Below are 19,491 nucleotides of genomic sequence, written 5' to 3' on the forward strand. Positions count from 1 at the left end.
AGCAAGTAAATTAAAATAAAATAAACTAGTTCCATTTCCCCACTGAACTTCCTAATTCTCCCCTCAGAACTGGCTCCTAGGAGGATGTTGGAATGTATAATCAACAGAAGCAGGCCCTAATCCTAAAGCGGCAGCGGCGTGTAGTGGGTAGAGCACTAGAGTGGGACTCGGGAAGCTTGGGTTTATTTCTGGCTCTTCCAGTGGCCTTGGGCGAGCCACTTCCTTTCTCTGTGCCTCGGTTTCCCCACACCTCCTATCGTATCTATTTAGATTGTAATGTCCTTGGGGCAAGGACTCTGTCTCACTATGTGGTTGTACAGCCCCTAGCACAATTGGGCCCTGACCTCAATCTCCGAGTGCTCCGGGAATACAAATAATATATCTTCCTTGGATCAATTCAGTCTTTGGCTGCCCACACGCAGCTCCCACAAAGTGGCACTTCTCTTTCCTGACTAACCCCTACTGAAGGGCTTAGGCTCAGTCTAAGCACCATTGTTCAGGGAGGTGCTGTCCTGGGCTACAGTGAAAAGGTGTGCTGTTGAGGTCCTTGGAACAGGTACAGGCTGGGTTCAGTCAGCTAAGATCCTTGCTGCTGAGTGGCTTCCATTTTTCTCTTTCTATTTTGGGTTCCCTTTTCAGTTATTAATGTACTTGGAGACTAAGGGCTTGTCTACACAGAGATACTAAGGAAAGTTAATCCGAATTAACTAAAGGTGTGATTTTAAAGTGGATTAGTGAAACCGCATTAAACCCCTGTGTGAGCGGTCACTCAGAATTAAAGTGGCCTTAAGTTGGTTTAGCTCCCTAAAGCTGAGGACTTGAGAGGTGCCAGAAGGAGTAATGCACCCAAGTCCCATTGAAAATCAAGTCCCTTAGGGCACCTAACTGCCGTCGGTTTGGGGTTTTAAAGGCCGTATTTTCCACGGTTGGCTCATTTTGGCCTCGGATTTTGTCGGCCCAGCTTGCAATGCCTTGAGCCTGAGGGAATGGAGTTGCGAGTGCTCTGAAAAATAGGCCCCAGGCATCTCAAGGGGGAACCCCAAATAAGAGGTCATCCTTGAAAATTTTGGCCCATACCACTACAGCCTTGCCAGCCATTCAGATGCCCTACTCGTATTCATTAGTATCTTCCTCATGGAGCTAATTGTTCATTGTTATAACTATTTTAGTTATTAGCGTGGTCATGATTGCTTTAGGACCTGTCTTTTTTCATGCTGAATAATATTTTAGACTCATCCCTGGGCAGGATTTCAAGGGACAGCTTTGTGGCATTGCTGGAAGCACTTGTCTCTGTGCTTTAGTCCTGTATTTTTTTTTTGTTCTTCAGTCCAAACGGAATAAAAGACTAATTAGGTGGAGTGAAGTCCTTGAAATGAAAGCTGAGAGGATGGGGGTTGCAATGGGCATTTTTCTTAATTATATCAAATGGTCAAAATGCCAGATGAGCATTTGGCTAATGTAAAACTTATTGTTTCTCATTTCCGAGAGCCACAAGGACACTGTGAAGCCAGCCTCTCCCAGCAAATCAAACTGAGAGCTGCAGTCTCATCTTGACAGGATACTCATTTTCTTCTCTTAGCAACTGGTTGCTTTTAAAGCCTGTGGTCTCAGCTAGAATTCGCTAAGGGGGAGGTAGGGTAGCCGCATCTGCAAGGCATTTTACCAGGACAGCCAAATTCCACCACTCGACAGTCACCCATAATCTCTGGCTCCTCCCACGATCCACAGCTCCGCCCTCTCCTGGAGTAGCAGGATGTTTCTGCTCAGATGAAAATAACAAAAGAAAAACCCCTGTTGCTATTTAGACTGCTATTGTTACGCTTCAGAGTCAACAGGCCACCCCTGAAATGAACAGGGGCAGCTTGCACGCCTCCCTTGACTGTTGTTTCAAGCCATGCAGATGTGGGAAGGAAAACATGGCAGTAGCCCCGTTTGGATGGTTTTCTTAATGACCATTGAATCTATAAATATAGAGCCAGATTCTGATTCCCACTTATGTTGATGTGAATCAGCAGCAGCAGCTGCACTGAAGTAACCAGTAAGCAAATACAAAATCTAGGCTTGGTTTGTTTGTTTGTTTGTTTGTTTATAATGGAAAACTAATTTCTGTAGAGACAGATGGGCCCATCTAGGTGCTGGTATGGCATATGACCGAGTGTAGGCTCAGCCTCACCCCCGAGGGCAGTGGCAGCTGGGCTTAGTAATGAATACAGGATACAGGAATGTGAGATTTGACAGACTGGATCAGATCCGAGGCCCATCTAGCCCAGTATCCTGTCTCCGATTGTAATCAGTACCAGCTGCTTCAGAGGAAGGTGTAAGAACCCTGCAGTAGCAGATGTGGGATAATCTGCCCTCCACATCAGGTCTCATGCTGATCTCTAATAGAGATTGGTGTCAGCCCTGAGACATGAAGGTTAATATCCCTTCCAAAAAATGTGTTGAACTTACTTCTATCTCCAATTAGTCTTTCTATCCATATAAATGTCCATTCCCTTTCTGAATCTTGCCACAAGTACTCCTGTGCTTTTTCCCCAGCCTCTGTTTGTCAGAAGCTGGGAATGGATGACTGGATGGATCATTTGATGATTACCTGGCCTCATTGGCCTCAGTTGGAAGACAGGATACTGGGCTAGATGGACCTTTGGTCTGAGCCAGTATGGCCATACTTATGATCTAAGCTCTTGGCCTCAACAACTTCCAGTGGCAATGAGTTGTGCAGTTGAATCAGAGGTTGTGTGAAAAAATATTTGCTCTTGTGAGGTTTAAATTCTCCAACCTTTTAATTTCATCCAGTGCCCCCTTTTTTTTCTCGGGTTATGAGACCAGGAGAACAGATGTTACCAATCTAGGCAGCCTTGGCTAGTGAGGAGAGCACTGGACCTGGAACTCAGGAGAATTGGCTTCTACTCCAGCCTCTGCCACTGGCCTGCTGGGTAGCCTTGGTCAAGTCATTTCACCTCTGTGCCTGATTCCCCAGCTGTAAAATGAGGATGATGATGATGATGCGCTTTGTGATCCTCTCATCCGGATCCACTCTAAGGTAAACAATCCCAACCTTTTCCATCTCTCTTCAGATGAGAGGTTTTCCAGGCCCTTGATCATGATTGTTTCCCTTTTCTAAACCCCCTGTAGGACAGCAATAGCCACAGTATCTGGAAGAGGCTGCATCATTGCTATATTTTAAGTTTTTGGCCGTGGTGGTGTAGCCCTGTTGGTCCCAGTAGATGAGAGAGACAAAGCAGGTGAGGTCATGTCTTTTTTGTTGGTGGAAGGTACAAAACTTTTGAGCTTCTCAGAGCTCTTCAGGTCAGGACTCAGAGCTGAAGAAGAGCTCTGGGAAGCTTGCGAGCTTGTCACTTCCGCCCATAGACGTTGGTCCAATAAAAGAGATTCCCTCACCCGCCTACTTTATATAAAGCCATTATACTCTCTTCTACCTACTTTATACAAAGGCATTACAGAATCCTCCCCCCTTCTATTCCTTATGCAACCTAACATCTGAGCTTTTTGCTCTTGTTTTTTAAACCACAGCTGCGCATTGCTCAGAGGTCTTCATTGACCTGTTTATAACGATGCCCAGGTCCCTTTCCAGAGTGGATTCAGTTAATTTAGATTCCTCTAAGGTGTCAGAGTAGTTCCACGGGGCATTATTTGGCACTTACTGACATTGCGTTGCCATTGCCATCCTGTTGCCCGTTACCCTCGTTTGGTTAGGGCTCTCTGAAGTTCCCCGCGGCCCTCTCTGGTCCTGATTAACCTAAATAACATTTCACCATCTGCAAATCTTGCTGCCTCACGGCTTACCCCCCTTTCCAGATCATTAATAAATACAGCGCACTTGCGGTTTTTCCAAAGCCCTTAGTATCTGAACCCTGTTCTTGGGCCCCGTGCCGTTACTCCTGCCCTTTCGATCGCGTGTCCCCCACGGTATTCAGACAACGGGGCATACACTGTGTATTAAACAACGCGGGATCTTGCACAGAACAGCTTAGCCACGTCGTGCTTCAGTTTCTTTAGATCTCCCCTATGAGCCTAGTGACTTACTGCTTTTTAAATGATCAATTTGCCGTCTCTTCTGCCACTCCACTTCCAAGATTCTCTCTTTTTTTATTACCAGGGAAGAGCAAATCCGGGGTAGGGATCTCCAAAGCCTCCTCGACCGAGTAGCGAAAACTGACACAAATAAACCATTGAGCTTCTCAGCAATGTCCTTATCTTCCTTGATTGCTCTCATTAACTACTGATATCCAGCGGGCGCACCAGTTCTTTCAGCAGTAGAGCTCCACAGGAGGAAATAGTCGGTGGCCCCAGTTTCTGCATGAGGATGTCTGCACTGCAATCAGAAGGTGTAATTTACAGCAGGCATAGGCGTATCCAACATACCTTTGATCAAGTTAGCTCACTAAAACGTGCAGAGTAGCTGTGGAGGCCCGGGCTAGCTGCCCTGGGCGGGACTGTGTTCGAGCAGCTAGCCCGTGCCAGCACCACCCATGCCACCGAGGTTACACTGCTATTTTTAGCAAGCTGGTGTGATCAAAGCGCGGCCGGTACCCCGATATGTTCTGCAATCCCACGTATAGACCCTCCGACTTCTTACAGCGTGGAACGTGGTATGTTTCAGTCCCAAATCTCCTTCCCACCCCCACAACATATTGGGAAAATAATAAACCTGTTCTTGTCTGAAGAGGGAAGTACGCTGAATTTGCCCATCACTGTATTTAAACCTCTTTGTCAGTGATTTACTTATAATGATCTGTAGGATCACTAATATTTTAGTTAATAACCTGAGCAATTTCCACCCCCCAAGAAGTTCCATCCTCCTGGAATATGTTTTGCGTCTCCTTTTTCTCCAAAATTGAGTGGCTTTGTGCTCCACCAGAGAGACCCAACAAGTCTGGGGTGCGTCCCTTCCCCTGGTACTGAGTTACTCTGGGCTTCACAGGATTGTCTGCCCTTTAGTTCCCTTAAAAAATATTTTTGCACTCATTCCATTTTTTGCTGCCCCCTGCCGTCTGCCATCCGCTGTTCACTTTGTGATGAGATTCTGCCTGCTGATACTTCCTTTGCTTCGGTTCATAACCGCTGGGTCCTGTGTTTTATACAAGCTTAAATAACCCAACCGCTCCTGCTCTTTCTATTCCCTTCACAATCTTTGCCCTGCCACTAAGTTCCCCCTTTAATATTTTTCCAAAGGATACAGACCTACTTTCTTCCAGCCTTTCTCCTGAAGTTCCCCAAGTCCCCGAGTCATTCTGTTTGTTCCCCGCTGCATCATTACCCATCTCTGTAATGTCCTTTCTCATATTTAAGTGATCAAATCTGGGCACAGATCTCCAGATGTGCCCTTACCATTCAATCCCTTAGACCATATTAGGAACATTTCCTGCAACATGTGCTCAATATTTTCTATTTATGCTTCACAGGCCTGATTCCCCGCCCTGTCGCTCCAGTGATTTCCCTTCGGTGGTTGAATGAGACCCCTTAGCTTCTCGTTTTACTGGAGGTTTTTTTACGCGTATTGGGCCACAGAACTCGGGAGCTCTCAGTATCCCAGTATCTTGATCTACCCCTTTAGAACGCTCTCCTGCCTCACCCTCCATCAGGGAAGTGAAGCTGCTCAGTTCTGTTGTCTCTGCTACTGATTTGCTGAATGATCTTGGGCGAGTCACTTCCTCCCCTTCTCTCTGCCTCAACTTCCCTGGTTGTAAAGTGGGCGTAACGGTACTGCCTCAGACGAAAGTAGCTACATGTTATCTCCTCTTCCTGGCCATGAGAACTCTCTCTATTTTTATATAGACCACAGTATGAGGCTTAATTTTTAGGCTTCCCAGGCCTTTGAGGGTTTGTCTACACTATAGGGTAAGCCTGGGGTTCGAACTCAGGCTCAAGCCCAACCCCCCTTCAGGCTACACATGCATCATGTTAACCGGGGTCCCAGCACCGCATAGGGATGGAGAGTCCACACTTGAACCAGGCCGGCACCAAGGGTTCAAGCCCTATTGCTTTGCGGTGTAGACGCAGCCCCTCTAGACTCGTGCTCTGGGAGTCCTCCAGAAGTATCCCACAGGCTGACAAGTTTTGCCACACTGCCCCACAAATAAAGGGCTGGCGTGGCCACACAGCGGGAGGACATTAGGAAGTCTGGAATATGGGAGGTTGGACTCGGGCCTATATAATGCAGTGTGGACGCTGGAGCCCTAGGTTGGGATCCAGCGTTCAGCCATTCCTAACCTGGGGTTACAAGCGCGTGTAGACGCTCAAGCCCTAGGCTAACAAACCCAGACTCTGCCAACTCGTGTTCTACTCCCCCTGGGCTGCTGCTGCAGTGTAACCAGACCCTCAGGCTGCATGTTACGTCTACCCTTCACGCTGGGGGGGGCAGGGGTGATGCCAAAAAATAGTGTAGCCATGGCAGCAGGAAGGGCAAGTAACCCTGACGGCGTGCCTGTCCGAGACGCTAGGCACGTACCCGGGCTGCTAGCTCCTCCCACTGCGGCTACTCTCTGTTTGAACAACACACCGAGCTGGAATTGTAGATACTCTCTTAGAGTGTGAGCGTCTCCCTCAGCTGCTTAGTCCAGCGAGAATAAGAGTCCACAGCATTGAGAGAAAGTCCTTTAGCTCAGGTGGACTGGTAGGAGCCTGCTCTGCTCCTCTGTATTCACTGGCTGTGGAGGTGACCGCAGGGGCAGCATAGAATCATAGAAGATTAGGGTTGGAAGGGACCTCAGGAGGTCATCTAGTCCAACCCCCTGCTCAAAGCAGGACCAACACCAACTAGGAGGGAGGTGTCAGTGTTGGTTGATTAGAGGTGGTAGGTTTGGACTTATTCCTGGAGGTTTCATCACATGTCATAATCTTTAAATAAAGGTGAATCTTTAATTCCTGGAGACTCCAGGACAATCCGGAAGGGTTGGCAACCTTAGAAGGGGAGCCCTGAACAATGAAGTGAAACCTCCAGCTTGGTTTCTTGAATCAAGCGGCTTGTCCCCTTCCCCAGCAGCCTCCTCCCAGCGGGGCTGTGTAGATATCTGGCATTACTTCATGATACTCTTCTTCCACTGCCCTGAGCTTGAACCAGCCGCAGCTCCCGTGCTTGGGGCTCTGGGCTAGACCGGGGGCCGGTGTCACCTTTTCTTACTGAAACAGATTTTTGAGGGCAAATGGCTTTTTGAGCAGAATGAAAACTTACCTGGAAAACGTTCCAAGAGGTAGAAACTTTCTGGTTTTTCACCGGTAATAACGTCTTAGCTTTTGATTAAAAGGGGAATGTTGGGGGGAAACCATTCGATTTGCAGTTCAGATTTTAGTCAATATTTTTGGGCTTAAGTATCGGGAGGTAGCCATGTTAGTCTGTATCCACAAAAACAACGAGGAGCCCGGTGGCACCTTAAAGATGAACAGGTTTATTCAGGCATCAGCTTTTGTGGGTAAAAAAACCCACTTCTTCAGATGCCGCATGAGAAGTAGGGTTTTTACCCATGAAAGCTTATGCCCAAAAAATCTGTTCGTCTTTAAGGTGCCACCGGACTCCTCGTTATTTTGGGGCTTGTCTTTTCAAAAACCTTTTTGGTTTAAAAAAAAATGGTTTTGAACCCACTTCTTTTTCTTTCCATTTTTAATGTAACTGGAAAATGTCACCTTTTTTTAAGATACAAAATTTTCAAAATTTCCTACAAGAAATAATGGAACTCTTCCATCTGTTCTCATTGGGGCCCACTGCTGAATGGGTTCCTAGTGGCCACTAGAAACCAATCCCCCTGGGAAATGGGGGAACCCTCTGGTAATTGTCCACTGTTCTTAACCCCTCTTTCTAGGCCTTCGCACGAGAGATTATGCAAACTACTACCAAGGCATGTGGGACTGCAGCAGCAACCAGCCCGATGAGCTGTCTTTTCAGCGTGGGGATATCATCTACATCCTGAGCAAGGTAGGGGACAGTTGCACCGTTCCAAAGCTAGGAGGATTCTTGGCCTCTGAGCTTAATGGGCCAGATGTGGAAGTGGCGTCGGTGTCTAGGTGTTTACATGCCCCCGCCCCAGCACTGCAATATCTGAATGCCCGGCAGCAGGAAGACAGCGTGAGCAGCAATGTGAAATGATTGCAGCCCAGCGTTCTCCTGTGCCTTATAGCCTGGAGAATGAGTCATGGAAGGACTTGGCCTGACATCTGGAAGGGAGCCCAGGTCCTTGCTGGCTGGCAGCACAAAGAGAGATTGATGTGTCCAGGTTTCTCTAGTGGCTCGGGGCACTGTGACTTGCTAAGAGCTTATGGGACTGAATCCAGGATAGAGTCAGACCCGGATGGTGCTTCCTGGCCAACAGTATTCTGCAATACCCTGAGAAAGCAGGAGGGTGGGCATGCATAATAATGCTCCTTTGCCCTTCTGTAGTGCCTCCTGTCTGCACATGGCAGACACGAGTGAATTAAACCTCACAATCCCCCTCTGAAGTAGGTCAGTATCATCATCCCCGTTTCACAGGTGGGGAAACTGAGGCACGGAGCATGGTCGTTTCCTCAGCAAGTCAGTAGCACGTCTGGGAATGGAACCCAGGAGTCCCGGCTTCCAGTCCTGTGCTCTAATCACCGGACAACTTTCCCTCCCACGGCTGGGAGGCGAGCCCAGTGCTGACTCCCCGCCCCTCCCCTGTTGGCTCTTACTGTTCTGTAATGCTTCCTCCCCAGTCCCAAGCATAAGCGCATGGTATTTAAAATGCCCCCAGGCAAGATGTTTCTCCATAATGGAGTCTGTGTGTGGTGTTTCTCTGGCATTACAGGGGTAATTGAGTTGCTCAGCCAGGTGTGACCGGGCCTTTCTTTGTCAGGAGCATGCAGGTAAATAAATGAACTCTGTGCACTGTGCTGAACGTGCCCGTGGGGGGAGGGGGACAGAGTCAGGATCCTCAGCCAGGCTCCTGTCTAAGGGGGGCCGGGGAGCGGGGTTGCAAGCGACCTCTCTTGTTCTCTCTGTTCAGAAGAGGCCAGGAAGTGGCCGCGGCTATGCCTGGTCTGGTTCACAGTGACATTGGAGCGTGTGAAGAGCGTGGCTCTGTCACTCTCTGCCGAACAGCTTAAGGGGCATTCTGTTTGTACAGCGCCTAGCATGATGATTTGGCCACAGGGGGTCACTCACGACTCAGGCAGGCTGTTCCCAGCCCCTTCCCTGGATCTCGCATCACTCAAGCACCAGTTTCCCGGCAGAGTTAAGTGTTGTCGCTTCCAAAAGGCTCCCTCGACCAGGGATGAGAACATCCTCTCTTGGCTCTGCCGACAGGTTACCGTACTGGCTCAGGGGGCCTTCCCCGTTGGACCTGTATGGGTCGGCAGGTGTTTTTTGGTCCAAATGCCCAGCACGTGCGTCTATCCCGGGAGGGCTGGAAGCCGGGCATGTTCAGGTTCTGCTGAACCGAGCCCCTGCATCCCTCCGGTGAAATCTGCAGGGGCTCAGCACCTCTGAAAATCTGGCCCCCTGTGACTAATGGGGCAAAACCCAGATGTGCCAGGCTTTGCTCTAGTTCCCTTGGTGCTGTTCATCGGGCCAAGCCGGGTCAGAAAGGGAGACACTGCTCAAGGGCTGTGTTTGCATGACCGGGAAAACCCCCTCTTCCAAGGGGAATCCTGAACTCGTGTCACATGATGCTACTGGACCCTTCCTGTGGGCCCGATTCTGGAAGGAGCTGGGCTCGGCCTGCCAGCTCCCACTGGGAGTTGTGGGTGCTCAGCACTTCGTGGGAGTCAGGCCCTTTGGGAGCACAGTCCCATGGATCAGACTCGGTCTCTTCTCTGGAGTACAGCTCACTTCAGGAAGAGGGCACCCCCAGGCCCCGTTCCCAAGCTTTGCTTTCTTGAAAGATTCCCCCAGGCTGCAGGTCTGGATTAGTGTGGGGCCTCGGCCAGGGCTTGGCCCATTTTATTTTTTTGAATAGTTACGCCGGCTGTGTTCTTTTTATAGGGAGGTGCAGCCTGAGCACAGGAACTCCTGCTTCCATCTCCTGTCTGCCACTGATTTCCTCTGTGGGCCCTCGGCCAAGCCATCCTGCTCTCTAAGTCTCACTCTATCCTTCTGTAAAATGGGAATGCCCATTGCCTATTGCTGGGCAGCTGTGAGAGGGGGTGGACTAATCAGTACGTGTTAAGTTCTCTAAAGGGTACGAGCACTGCTCAGTCCAGGATGGTTATCCAAGCAAAGGATCTGAATTGCCCCAGTATTGACAACTGGATATTTCCTATGGTGGAAATGTGAGTGATCTGATACCCCGGTGATGGGCGTGGTATAAGAAGCAGAATAGAATGCAGCAGAGTAGATGAGGGCAGCTCCGTGCGGGAGTCGCTGGCCGCTTGTTTCTCCCTCTCATTGCCACAAGAACTGGCTGCGCAGAACCTCGTCTGGTCTGATCTCATATGGAGCCCTAACTCTGAGCCAGAGGAATTCACCCAAGGTGTCGCCCTGGTGAGCATAAGGACCCAGTGGAACACTAAGATCCTACAGGAACCTATAGAGTTCCCTTCTTAGCTCTTCCCCTGCTTTTGAGAACCCCATTCAGCTGCTGGACCATTTCAGCCTTCCGCTTCTAGGAGGCCTTGGTTTTAACAGGACTAGCTGAAGGCTTTAATTGCACCGCGGGCTGCTCTGTGCTGGGTCTGAGGGTGAGCGGCCCAGTTGTTTCTTTCTGGCAGCAATTCTTGGCCCTTTCCATCCAGGGCTCTCAACGCACTTTCCGGAAGAGGTCCACTCACTTCCTTTCCCCATCCTTTTGCAGACGAGCCAGCAAGCGGAAGCGACTTGCCCACGGTCGTGCTGGGCACGCAAGCCAGACGGCCAGATTTTTGACCTCGCCTAGACCCCGGGGTGCGTGGGGAACGACGCCACTGAAATCGGTGGAGTTACACCGGTGTAAAACCCTCCCTGAGAGAGTCAGGACCCTGACTCTCAGCTTGGCGTTCTGCCTCCCAGCCTCTCGTCTGTGGACTCTGTTTGGGAATCGGCCTCTGCTGCCCTCCCTCACCCCCCCACTTCCCTCACCCCAGCGCAGGGAATGCAGCTTGGAACCACGGCGGGGTTTGAACTCTCTTCAGTGGCTCCAGATTGTGACTCTTCCTCTGACTTCCTCACACGTAACCGATGGGTCCTGAGAGTCTCCCTCTCGTAAATTACTTCGCACGACGGACGCTCGTGACCACAGCAGAATGTGGGTCGGAATGAAGCAGGGGAAGGGCGGGGAAAGAAAAGGTGTTTCAAGAGCCTGTTCATTCAGCTGCGTTTTAATTTCCTTTTCAATCTTGTCCCAATTAATTCCCCAGAATTAATCTCATCGAAGCAAACTCGGCAGCGTCGTGGCTGCCGTTTTAGCGGTGCGGTCGCTCTGTCTGAACATGAAATAGTAGCTAATATAAAAATCCATCTGGTGCGTTTGAAACACATGCTGGCTGCTGCTCGGGTCCTGTCTGACATTTCCAGCTTCGACAGCGGGAGGACAGTGATTTGGGGGTGAGCGGGCAATCAGGATTCAGCAACCCAGCATGCTCAAGGAGTGATTCCAACCTTAGCTCTGGGGCGCAGGGCACCGGGGCGGAAATGCTCTGATCAAGTTTCCAGGAGGGGATGTAGAAACAGGGTCCCCACGGAGCACACGCACAGAGGGGTAGCGTCATCTAGGGGTTAGGGCAAGAGACTGTAAATCAAGGAATCGGGATTATATTCCTTGCTCTGGCAAGTGACTCGCTGGGTGTCCCTGGGCAAGTCACTTTGCCTTTCTGTGCCTTCGTTTCGGGATCTGTGAATTGGGGCTGTTGCTACCTACTCGCCTTCCAGCAGGGGTGGTGAGGCTTGATTCATTAACATGTGCAAGGTGCTTTGAGATCCTTGGTTGGAAGGCACTAAAGGGGGTGAGGGGCATTGCTATTGTGTTTTCTCTGCTTCCGACCACATGTCTAATTGTCTGTATAGTCTGTCGTGGCTGTAAGTAACCTGAAGCAACCAGGTGAGCCGCTAAACAGATCAGTGTGTCAGGTCCCTTCCCTCTGAATTCAGGAGAAGCATGTGCACCCCTGAGAGAGGAAATGGGCAGCGGCCCTGCCAGAGGCCCCTGGCATGGGGCAGGGAAGCCGGGCCTTCTCTCTGCAGATCCGGGTTCTGCCGAGCTCCAGCTGGTGTGCTTGGCATGAGTGCCGCAGTCCCAGCCTGCCCCTTGGAAGTGGAAGGAGTCCAGCGGCAGTGCACCGGTGCCTGCTAATCCCCAGGACGGGCGTAGCCTGCAGGCGTCCGGCGTGCATTGCCTGATCTGCAACAGGATGGCACCGGCATGGTTCGACAAGCACCGGGCCTTTTCGCCGCCGGCACCGGTACTAACGCGGCTGTCTTATTGGTACCGCAGGCCAGAGATTTGTTGCTCCAGTTCTGGCACCGGGAGTGCCGCGGGGGCCTTCACCGGACTCCCAGTGCTGTGACTGTTGCCAGGGCTGGTCCCGTTACCACTTGGAACCACTCTGGGCCTGTACCGAACCTCCAGCATCGCTCGGGCCCTGGGGCATCCCGGTACCATTGTGCAGCACGTCTGGGCTGCGTGACGGGCTAGCAAAGCGAGGTTCCGCTTCCCTTCCCTTTTCCCGGCAGCTAAAGGACGCCGGCCCCCTCTCCCCCGGGCCGGGTGATTTGTACGTTATGATAATTATTTGAGCGCTGTGAGACTTCCTATTTTAAGTGGACTTAGTTGGATGTGACACGCAGCCCATAAAACCGGAGAAGTTAATTCTCTCAATTGCTTGAAATGAAAGTGTATTTGGGGGGGAGGATGTTTTTATTCCTTGGACCCTGGAGCGAAAGGAGGAGTTTGGTGACATCTAGTGGCCCTTTTTGTCACTCTCCAACAACTGTACTTGGTGGGGGTGGGGGTGGGGGTGCAGGGGGGGTCTGAGTGGCACAATGAACCTGGTTGCTGCTTGTCAAATAGCTATTATCCACCTCTGACCTAACCGGAGGGGAATGGTATCTGCAAATCTCTCCCCCACCCCACCCCCACATATTTATTATGGGCTGGGAGGGGGAAGCGGAAAACCGCCCCCGGTCCTGTGTTAACAAGCCGCCGTGCGCCGTGCTGTGATGACGGAGGGCTGTGATGGCGATGAAGGGGTTTCGCGCCCATTAATAACCCCGATGGGAGGCTATCGAGTGAGGAGGGATGGGGACGGGATTTGGGGTCAGCTGGAAGGCAACGGTCATACACCGGTCAAATTCAGGCGAGGGCTATTCCTTCTCCCCCCCTTCCCCCCCCCCCCCCCCCCGACAGGAACCAATCGTCTAGAACAAACCCCTGGCAGCCTCATTCCTCCCAGGTAATTTTTATAAATGAGGGGACACCCATTCCAGAAGAGGACAAAAGCCAGGCAGCACAATGACACATCTATGATGCCCCCGCTGCCCAGCGGCCATTTATTATAAACCCAGAAAGAAAGAAAAAGAATAAACCCCGACGTTTCCACTCGGGACACTCTAGCCAAACCCCACTGCATGGGTCCTCCATCAACACCCCCACCTATTCTGGAGCCTAAGCTAGGGTCCCGATAGCAGGGCTTTGTCTTAGATAGGCAATATTACCTCCCCATTCTGATGTTTTTTCCCCCTTACCCAGAGCAGGTATTGGAATAGAGCTAGAGTCTGCTCTCGATTGCTGTGGAGGTGCTCCGGATTTACACCAGCGTCCGTGTAGAGCAGACAGAGCAGGATCTGGCCTTTACTCTGGTCTACATTGGTGTAGGTTAGATGAGAGCATGTTCTTTGCGGTGAGTTCACCCTGCTGCCCCCAGGAGCAAAATGTTCCTCCTTTCCGTGGAGGATCGTGTGTGTCGATGGGAGCAGAAATTCATCCCCGATCTTGGGGTTCCCCTGATAGAAGTGAGATCGGAGTGTGTTCTTTGCTGTGCATTTACGCCGCTGATCAAAATCACAAACACACACACCAGCCTCCCTTTAAGTCTGAACATGACCATTTTCCAGGAGCGTACCAAAGAATTTACCCAGACTTGTGCAAACTTTAGCAGCGCTCTTGGGTTCATCTTCTGAACCACCAGTGCATTTTCAAACTCCGGCTTTTTTTTTTTCCTTTTAATATTCAGACCATTTATTTTGTGCTGAATTTTATAACAAATGCTGTTAAAGACTTCGTCTTTGACAGAGGTAATAATAAATTCACTGTTTAAAGACAGTAGCTTAATTCCTTACACACTCCAATACTGCACAGAATAAACTATATTCATCACTGAGTAATTTTTTACCACATAAATCTTTAAAACTAACCGTTGTAGGCTGTTGAGGCTGAAATATTGTGAATTTATTAGATATGACCATGTAGTATTGGATTCAGAGGTTTCCATTCGAATATATTACAGAGGAAATTTGTGTCTTTAAGTGTGACAATCCTTCTATTTTCTGAAGCCAGCATTATAACCGGCAGCTTCTCCCGAGTCAACTCTGCCTTTATTTGACAGAGATTTAATAATAAACCTTTTGCTAATCTGCCAAAGAGGGTGGGGGTGACATTTCATTCAGATGCCCTGTTTAAAATGTGTGGCAAAAAAAGCTTTTGTTTCTAATCTAACAAATGTCCACCGATTCCCGGTTTTATTTCTTAAAAGGAGGAGGACATTTTATCTGGGGTTGCCAAGATGGAAAAATATTCAAGCAGGGTGTCATTTTCAGAACCATCTTTCTTTGACAATAACTTTTACATGACTTGGCTGTCTTTTTTTTCTTTTTTTAACTCCTGTGAGAGTTGGTTTGTTGTTCTGTTCTGTTCGTTCATCAGCAATAAGTTGGACAATGGAAAAATTTAGTGTGAAATCCAAATTACACACACACAAAAATAGATCATAAACACTAAAACTTACACTGATTTGTCCAATATGCAAGGGAGGGAAACCTCCTTTTGCAGGGTCACAAAACTTATTTGTAAATTTCTTTTCTTAATTGTAGCCTGTTGAGCTTCTGTATTTAAAACTACATTGTTGTTTCCTCTGATAGTGTAAAATATCAGTGGAAATCTGTTTGTTACAGAGAGAGAGAGAGAGAGATAATTATAAAACCATATCCCGGTTCATGAGGCGCGGGTAACATTTAAGCCAATTGATGTGGTAACATTTAAAGCAGTTATATTGCAAAATGTCACGTATGGTCTAGTTTCATTAGAGAGAAGTTAATAGATTGATGGCATTGAAACTCCCATTCCTGGGAATAAAATAAGTTTGCCTTTGCCATAACTCCTCTCCGTCCATGGCCCAAAAAACTCAATCAGCTCCGCTCCCCTTGATCACAAATGAAATTTCCAAAAACTTCTCCTGTACGGAGCCAGTAACAAATCAACAGTTTAAAAATTAAAAGCTGGCTATTAACTACTAAACAAAAGAGGAAAAAAAATCCCATGGCCATCAGTATAATTGTTCAGACGAGCCCAGGTTGAAAGATAAGAATAAACACACACAATTAATACTCAGCATAGCCCACTTATGATCAAAAGAATTCTCTCCTCTGTCTGAGAATGCTTGTAAGCCATGAGTATTTCAGAGTCAGCTTCTATAGTGTGTTTTTCCCCCCTTTTTTTTTCCACACTGCTCCATCTGTAAATGAACAAACATCTTGATTTTATAGCCCTTTGCTTTGTAAAACTGAGAAATGGAGGGGTGGGGGGGATACGCTGGATGCCTAAATAAGACTTTAATTCCAAATTCATTTACGCTATAGCGATGAAGTTGTCACAAACCATAATGCAGTATTTAATTAAAATAACAGAAGTGTATCTAGATATGTCCTGGGGTAGCTATCACCAAATTATAGCCTATGCCATCCGTATTGTATTTATGAAACAGCAGCTTCGAAGGTGCAGCTGAGCTGATACAGAAGAGTAAACATTTAAACCATTGTTCTCACAAAAGCTGCCTTTTTCTTTTCTTGCCTTAGTTCCCCCTTGCACTTTTCCCCTTTTCTGATTCCTCACTAGTTCACCAAGATCATCTTTATTTCAACTGTCTGTGTGTGTGTGTGCGGGGGGTGTTTTCCCAGTGTTTTTGATCCCCTAACTCCTGGTCTTCAACTATTGACCTCCAAACTCCTGTCGCTCTGAAATCCCCTCCCGTCTGTTGTCATGGAAAGAGTTGTGAGCCCGGTGTCAGAACAGAAAATCTCAGGCAGAACTTGGATGTGGGATTCCAAGAGGGTAGGAAACGAATACATTTTTTAAAGCCACTTTCACGCGCGTGTTTTTGTCTCATCTCCTACAGATGCATAAAGTGCACAGACTTGGCAGAATTCAAGTTTTCCTTTTTATTTTTAAATGATTTTGACAGATAATAGCGGTTTCTTTTTAAGCATTGGTTTCCATTTTGGTCGGGGGGGGGGGTTTCCCCAATTTTCACAGTTACAGGGAATTCTGGGGGAGGTCCTCTGGTTATTTAACGACCATAGATGTTGAGATTAAAAAAGTAAAAGCTTTCTAACCATTAACACTCTAATTGTCAAGATCAGACGTCCAAAAAGACAAAGTAAATAGCCTTGAATCAAACTCTAATATGTTCTCATTCAGCACTTTTTGTATATTTTGTTGATCATCTGTGGAGCAATTTTTTTCCATCGGATTGTGTGTACAGTGAAATTCACATTTACGACTAATAATCTAATCCTTCCAACCCTGACTGCGAACAGTATCTCCTACGCACTGCTCTCTAACTGTGTGGGTGCGCCCATACACACTTGACAAACATCTCTCTTTTCCACAACAACACAGTTTCTGGAGTCCCGTTCACCTCCTTGTCTGCAAAATGATGTTTAGTTTAAGGTCCCAAATTAAAAGGAAATAAACAGCAATCATAAAATGACCCTGGGAATTAAGGGAAATGTTCCCATTTGTTACTGGTCTTTGTACTTTTCAACTGCTCAAACCATATGTGAATAAAACAGGGGCCTTTTCAAGTTCCTGAAAGCTAAACTTCTAGACTCTATTCCCCCTGTAGCATCACTTCTGTCTCATTCAGTTTGCCAGCCCCCAGCTTCCTTTGTAAATTCTCCATCCCTCTCCCTTCTAGGATCAGTAATTACAGGTAGTGCCTTATCTCCTCCTCTTTTTTCCACACAGTCTTATAAGATCATCAGAAGAGTTATGAACGAAACAGAAATAATTGCAGTGACCTTTTGAAAGGAAGTGGCCCTGGGGGTTACTGTATAAAGATATTTTGATAGCACTGATCTTCTAATGGGTGCTCTCTTTTTTTTTTTTTTCACCTCCCCTTTCCTTTTTTCAGCCGGGGGAATCTGAAATAAATGGCTCCTTTTACACAAACACACACACAGAGAATCATTTCAAGCCCTCTTCACAGGTCACGCACAAAGTTTAACTCTGGTGACTGCTAATTTTCATCAGGCCCCCATGTTTGGGACTTTCAAGCTGAATCTAATTGGCGGCAGAACACATTGAGAAAATCGAGTGTGCCATAAAGCAAATAAAAATCTCTCCCTTTATTATTTTTATTTTCCCTCATGGGGAGGGGAGAATAGAAGGGGGGCGGGGGGAAGGTGGAAGGGGAACCAGCCGCTCCTGCCTCTCTGCCCTCACAACTTTGCCATTAAAGTTACACCTACAGCTAAGAAGTTTGGCCATGAAAAATGGTCATTTTGTTTCCCCTGCTCAAAGCACGTTATTAAAATGCTAATTTAAAAGAAAAAGGAGTTAAATATCTAGCAATGGTGCCGTCTAATTGCAGCCATAATGAGCTCTCTAAATGTGAGTGCCCCTGACACACGGAGCATAAACAGCCAGCAAACAGATCATTAGTACCCGCGTTCATTTATTCTGGCGACCTTACTATGACCCCACCGAGGGTAGGGTAAAGAGCAGGTGGATCCGGCTGTGACACCCCCCTCGGGGGATCCAGGAAATGAAGCTATAAGCAGCTGCCATGGCAACACCTATGTGTGCAGATGATGTAACACACCGGCGGGCTGGGGGCGCCACAATTGGGACGCCTTGTCCACCCCGCGCCCCTCCTTTGCCAGCGAACGAGCCTGAGCATTCAATTCTTCCGTTCTTTTCACACGCAGAGTTGCTCAAAGGGAGCCCGATGGTTGTTTTTTTTTTTCTTCCCCCAGCTGGAGGCAGGTTTGGGGGGGCCTAGCGCAGAACGGGACCTCGTGTGCACACGCGCGGCCCCAGCTCCACGAGCCAGGGGTACCAAGCACTTCCAGCAGATGTTGAGCACCCCCAGTTTCACCCCCTTTTCAGAGGGAGGCCAGGCCCCCCCCCCCCCGGTGAGGGGCCCTAAGCGTGCAGGGGCTGAGCATCCTCTCGGCTTTGGTGGGATGTCAAAGGAGCTAGGCACCTCTCAGGATCAGGCCTCGAGCCAGCCCCTGCAACCAGCTGCCCCCCACCTGATATGGAAGTGATGGGTGTAAAAAAAAGTAATAATAATAAAAAAATGTCGACTGTCTCACATTTAGTCTCTCTTCTGCTGTCCACTGTGCACGCATTATGTAGATAAACCTCAGCTCCCCCCCCAGGCATGGGGATCATTCAAGTTTTACAAAACAGGGGAAACTGAGGCATGTAACACTGTGCCGTAGCTGGGAGTGGAACCCAGACGTCCTGACTCTCAGCTATAACCACCCGACCCTGCTTCCTCTCAGCACCTGGAATGGTACCCGAGAGCCCTGACTCCCAGTCCCCTGTGCTTTTCCCGGCTCTAGGAGGACATTCTCTGCCAAAGGACTCAGTCCTGTGGTCGCGGGCGGAACCCACTGTGGATTGGGCCTGCAGGCCAGCCGAATAAAAGCCGTGCCTGAATGAGAGCGGCTGGGCAGGAGATTAATAAAAACAATTCTTCGGAAATGATTTTCCTCCATTCCAGCCTGTTTGGTTCTAAACAGTCTCACTAATCACCTTCACTTTTTCCAAGGGGCATGGAAAGACTGTCCCTGGAAATTATTTTGAAATAAAAAATAGCCCAAGCAACACCCTGTCTCTCTCCCCCCCCCATACCCCTGTTCTTCGGGGGGGCTCCCCCCAACCCAGTGCACTTTAGATGAACCTGTGATATTGTAGCAATGGCCCTTGAAGTGCAGTGGGGAGGTGATTTAGGAGAATATTAAAGGCGATGTGGAGATTCGAAGGCGTCTCTCTCAGGGAGAGCTGGAGAAATACGCAGCACAGATGGGCTGAGCAGATTAAACATTTCCGTCACATTGTTTCCAAATTGTGTTGCTGTGCCTGAGGGTTGGTACTGCGGTCAAAGCGCGGCAGAATGGTGCAAAGCTGTGAGCTGCATGCTTTATGGAATAAATATTAATACTGCAGTTTCACATGATCTCACAATCCCATCATCTTGGAAATGGGGCAGCCGGGGTGGTCTCCAAATTCAGCACTTCCCCCCCTTCCTTTTTTCTCTTGCAAATGAAAGTACCTCTCCCTCCCTCTGCTTCGGTGTGCACCTCCTGCCTCAATTACAGAGCTG

General features: G+C 48.6%; 1 protein-coding gene across 1 annotated transcript in view; it reads left to right on the forward strand.

The window, feature by feature from the left end:
- Positions 1-19,491, forward strand: part of SKAP1 (src kinase associated phosphoprotein 1) — a 227,848-nt gene that overhangs the window by 201,209 nt on the left and 7,148 nt on the right. Inside the window, exon 11 of the mRNA XM_077806224.1 lies at positions 7,821-7,933. Within this exon, the coding sequence (XP_077662350.1) occupies positions 7,821-7,933 (113 nt within the window). The remainder of the gene's footprint in view (positions 1-7,820; positions 7,934-19,491) is intronic.

The sequence above is a fragment of the Eretmochelys imbricata genome, chromosome 27 (assembly GCF_965152235.1).
Source record: "Eretmochelys imbricata isolate rEreImb1 chromosome 27, rEreImb1.hap1, whole genome shotgun sequence".
Lineage (NCBI taxonomy): Eukaryota > Metazoa > Chordata > Testudines > Cheloniidae > Eretmochelys > Eretmochelys imbricata.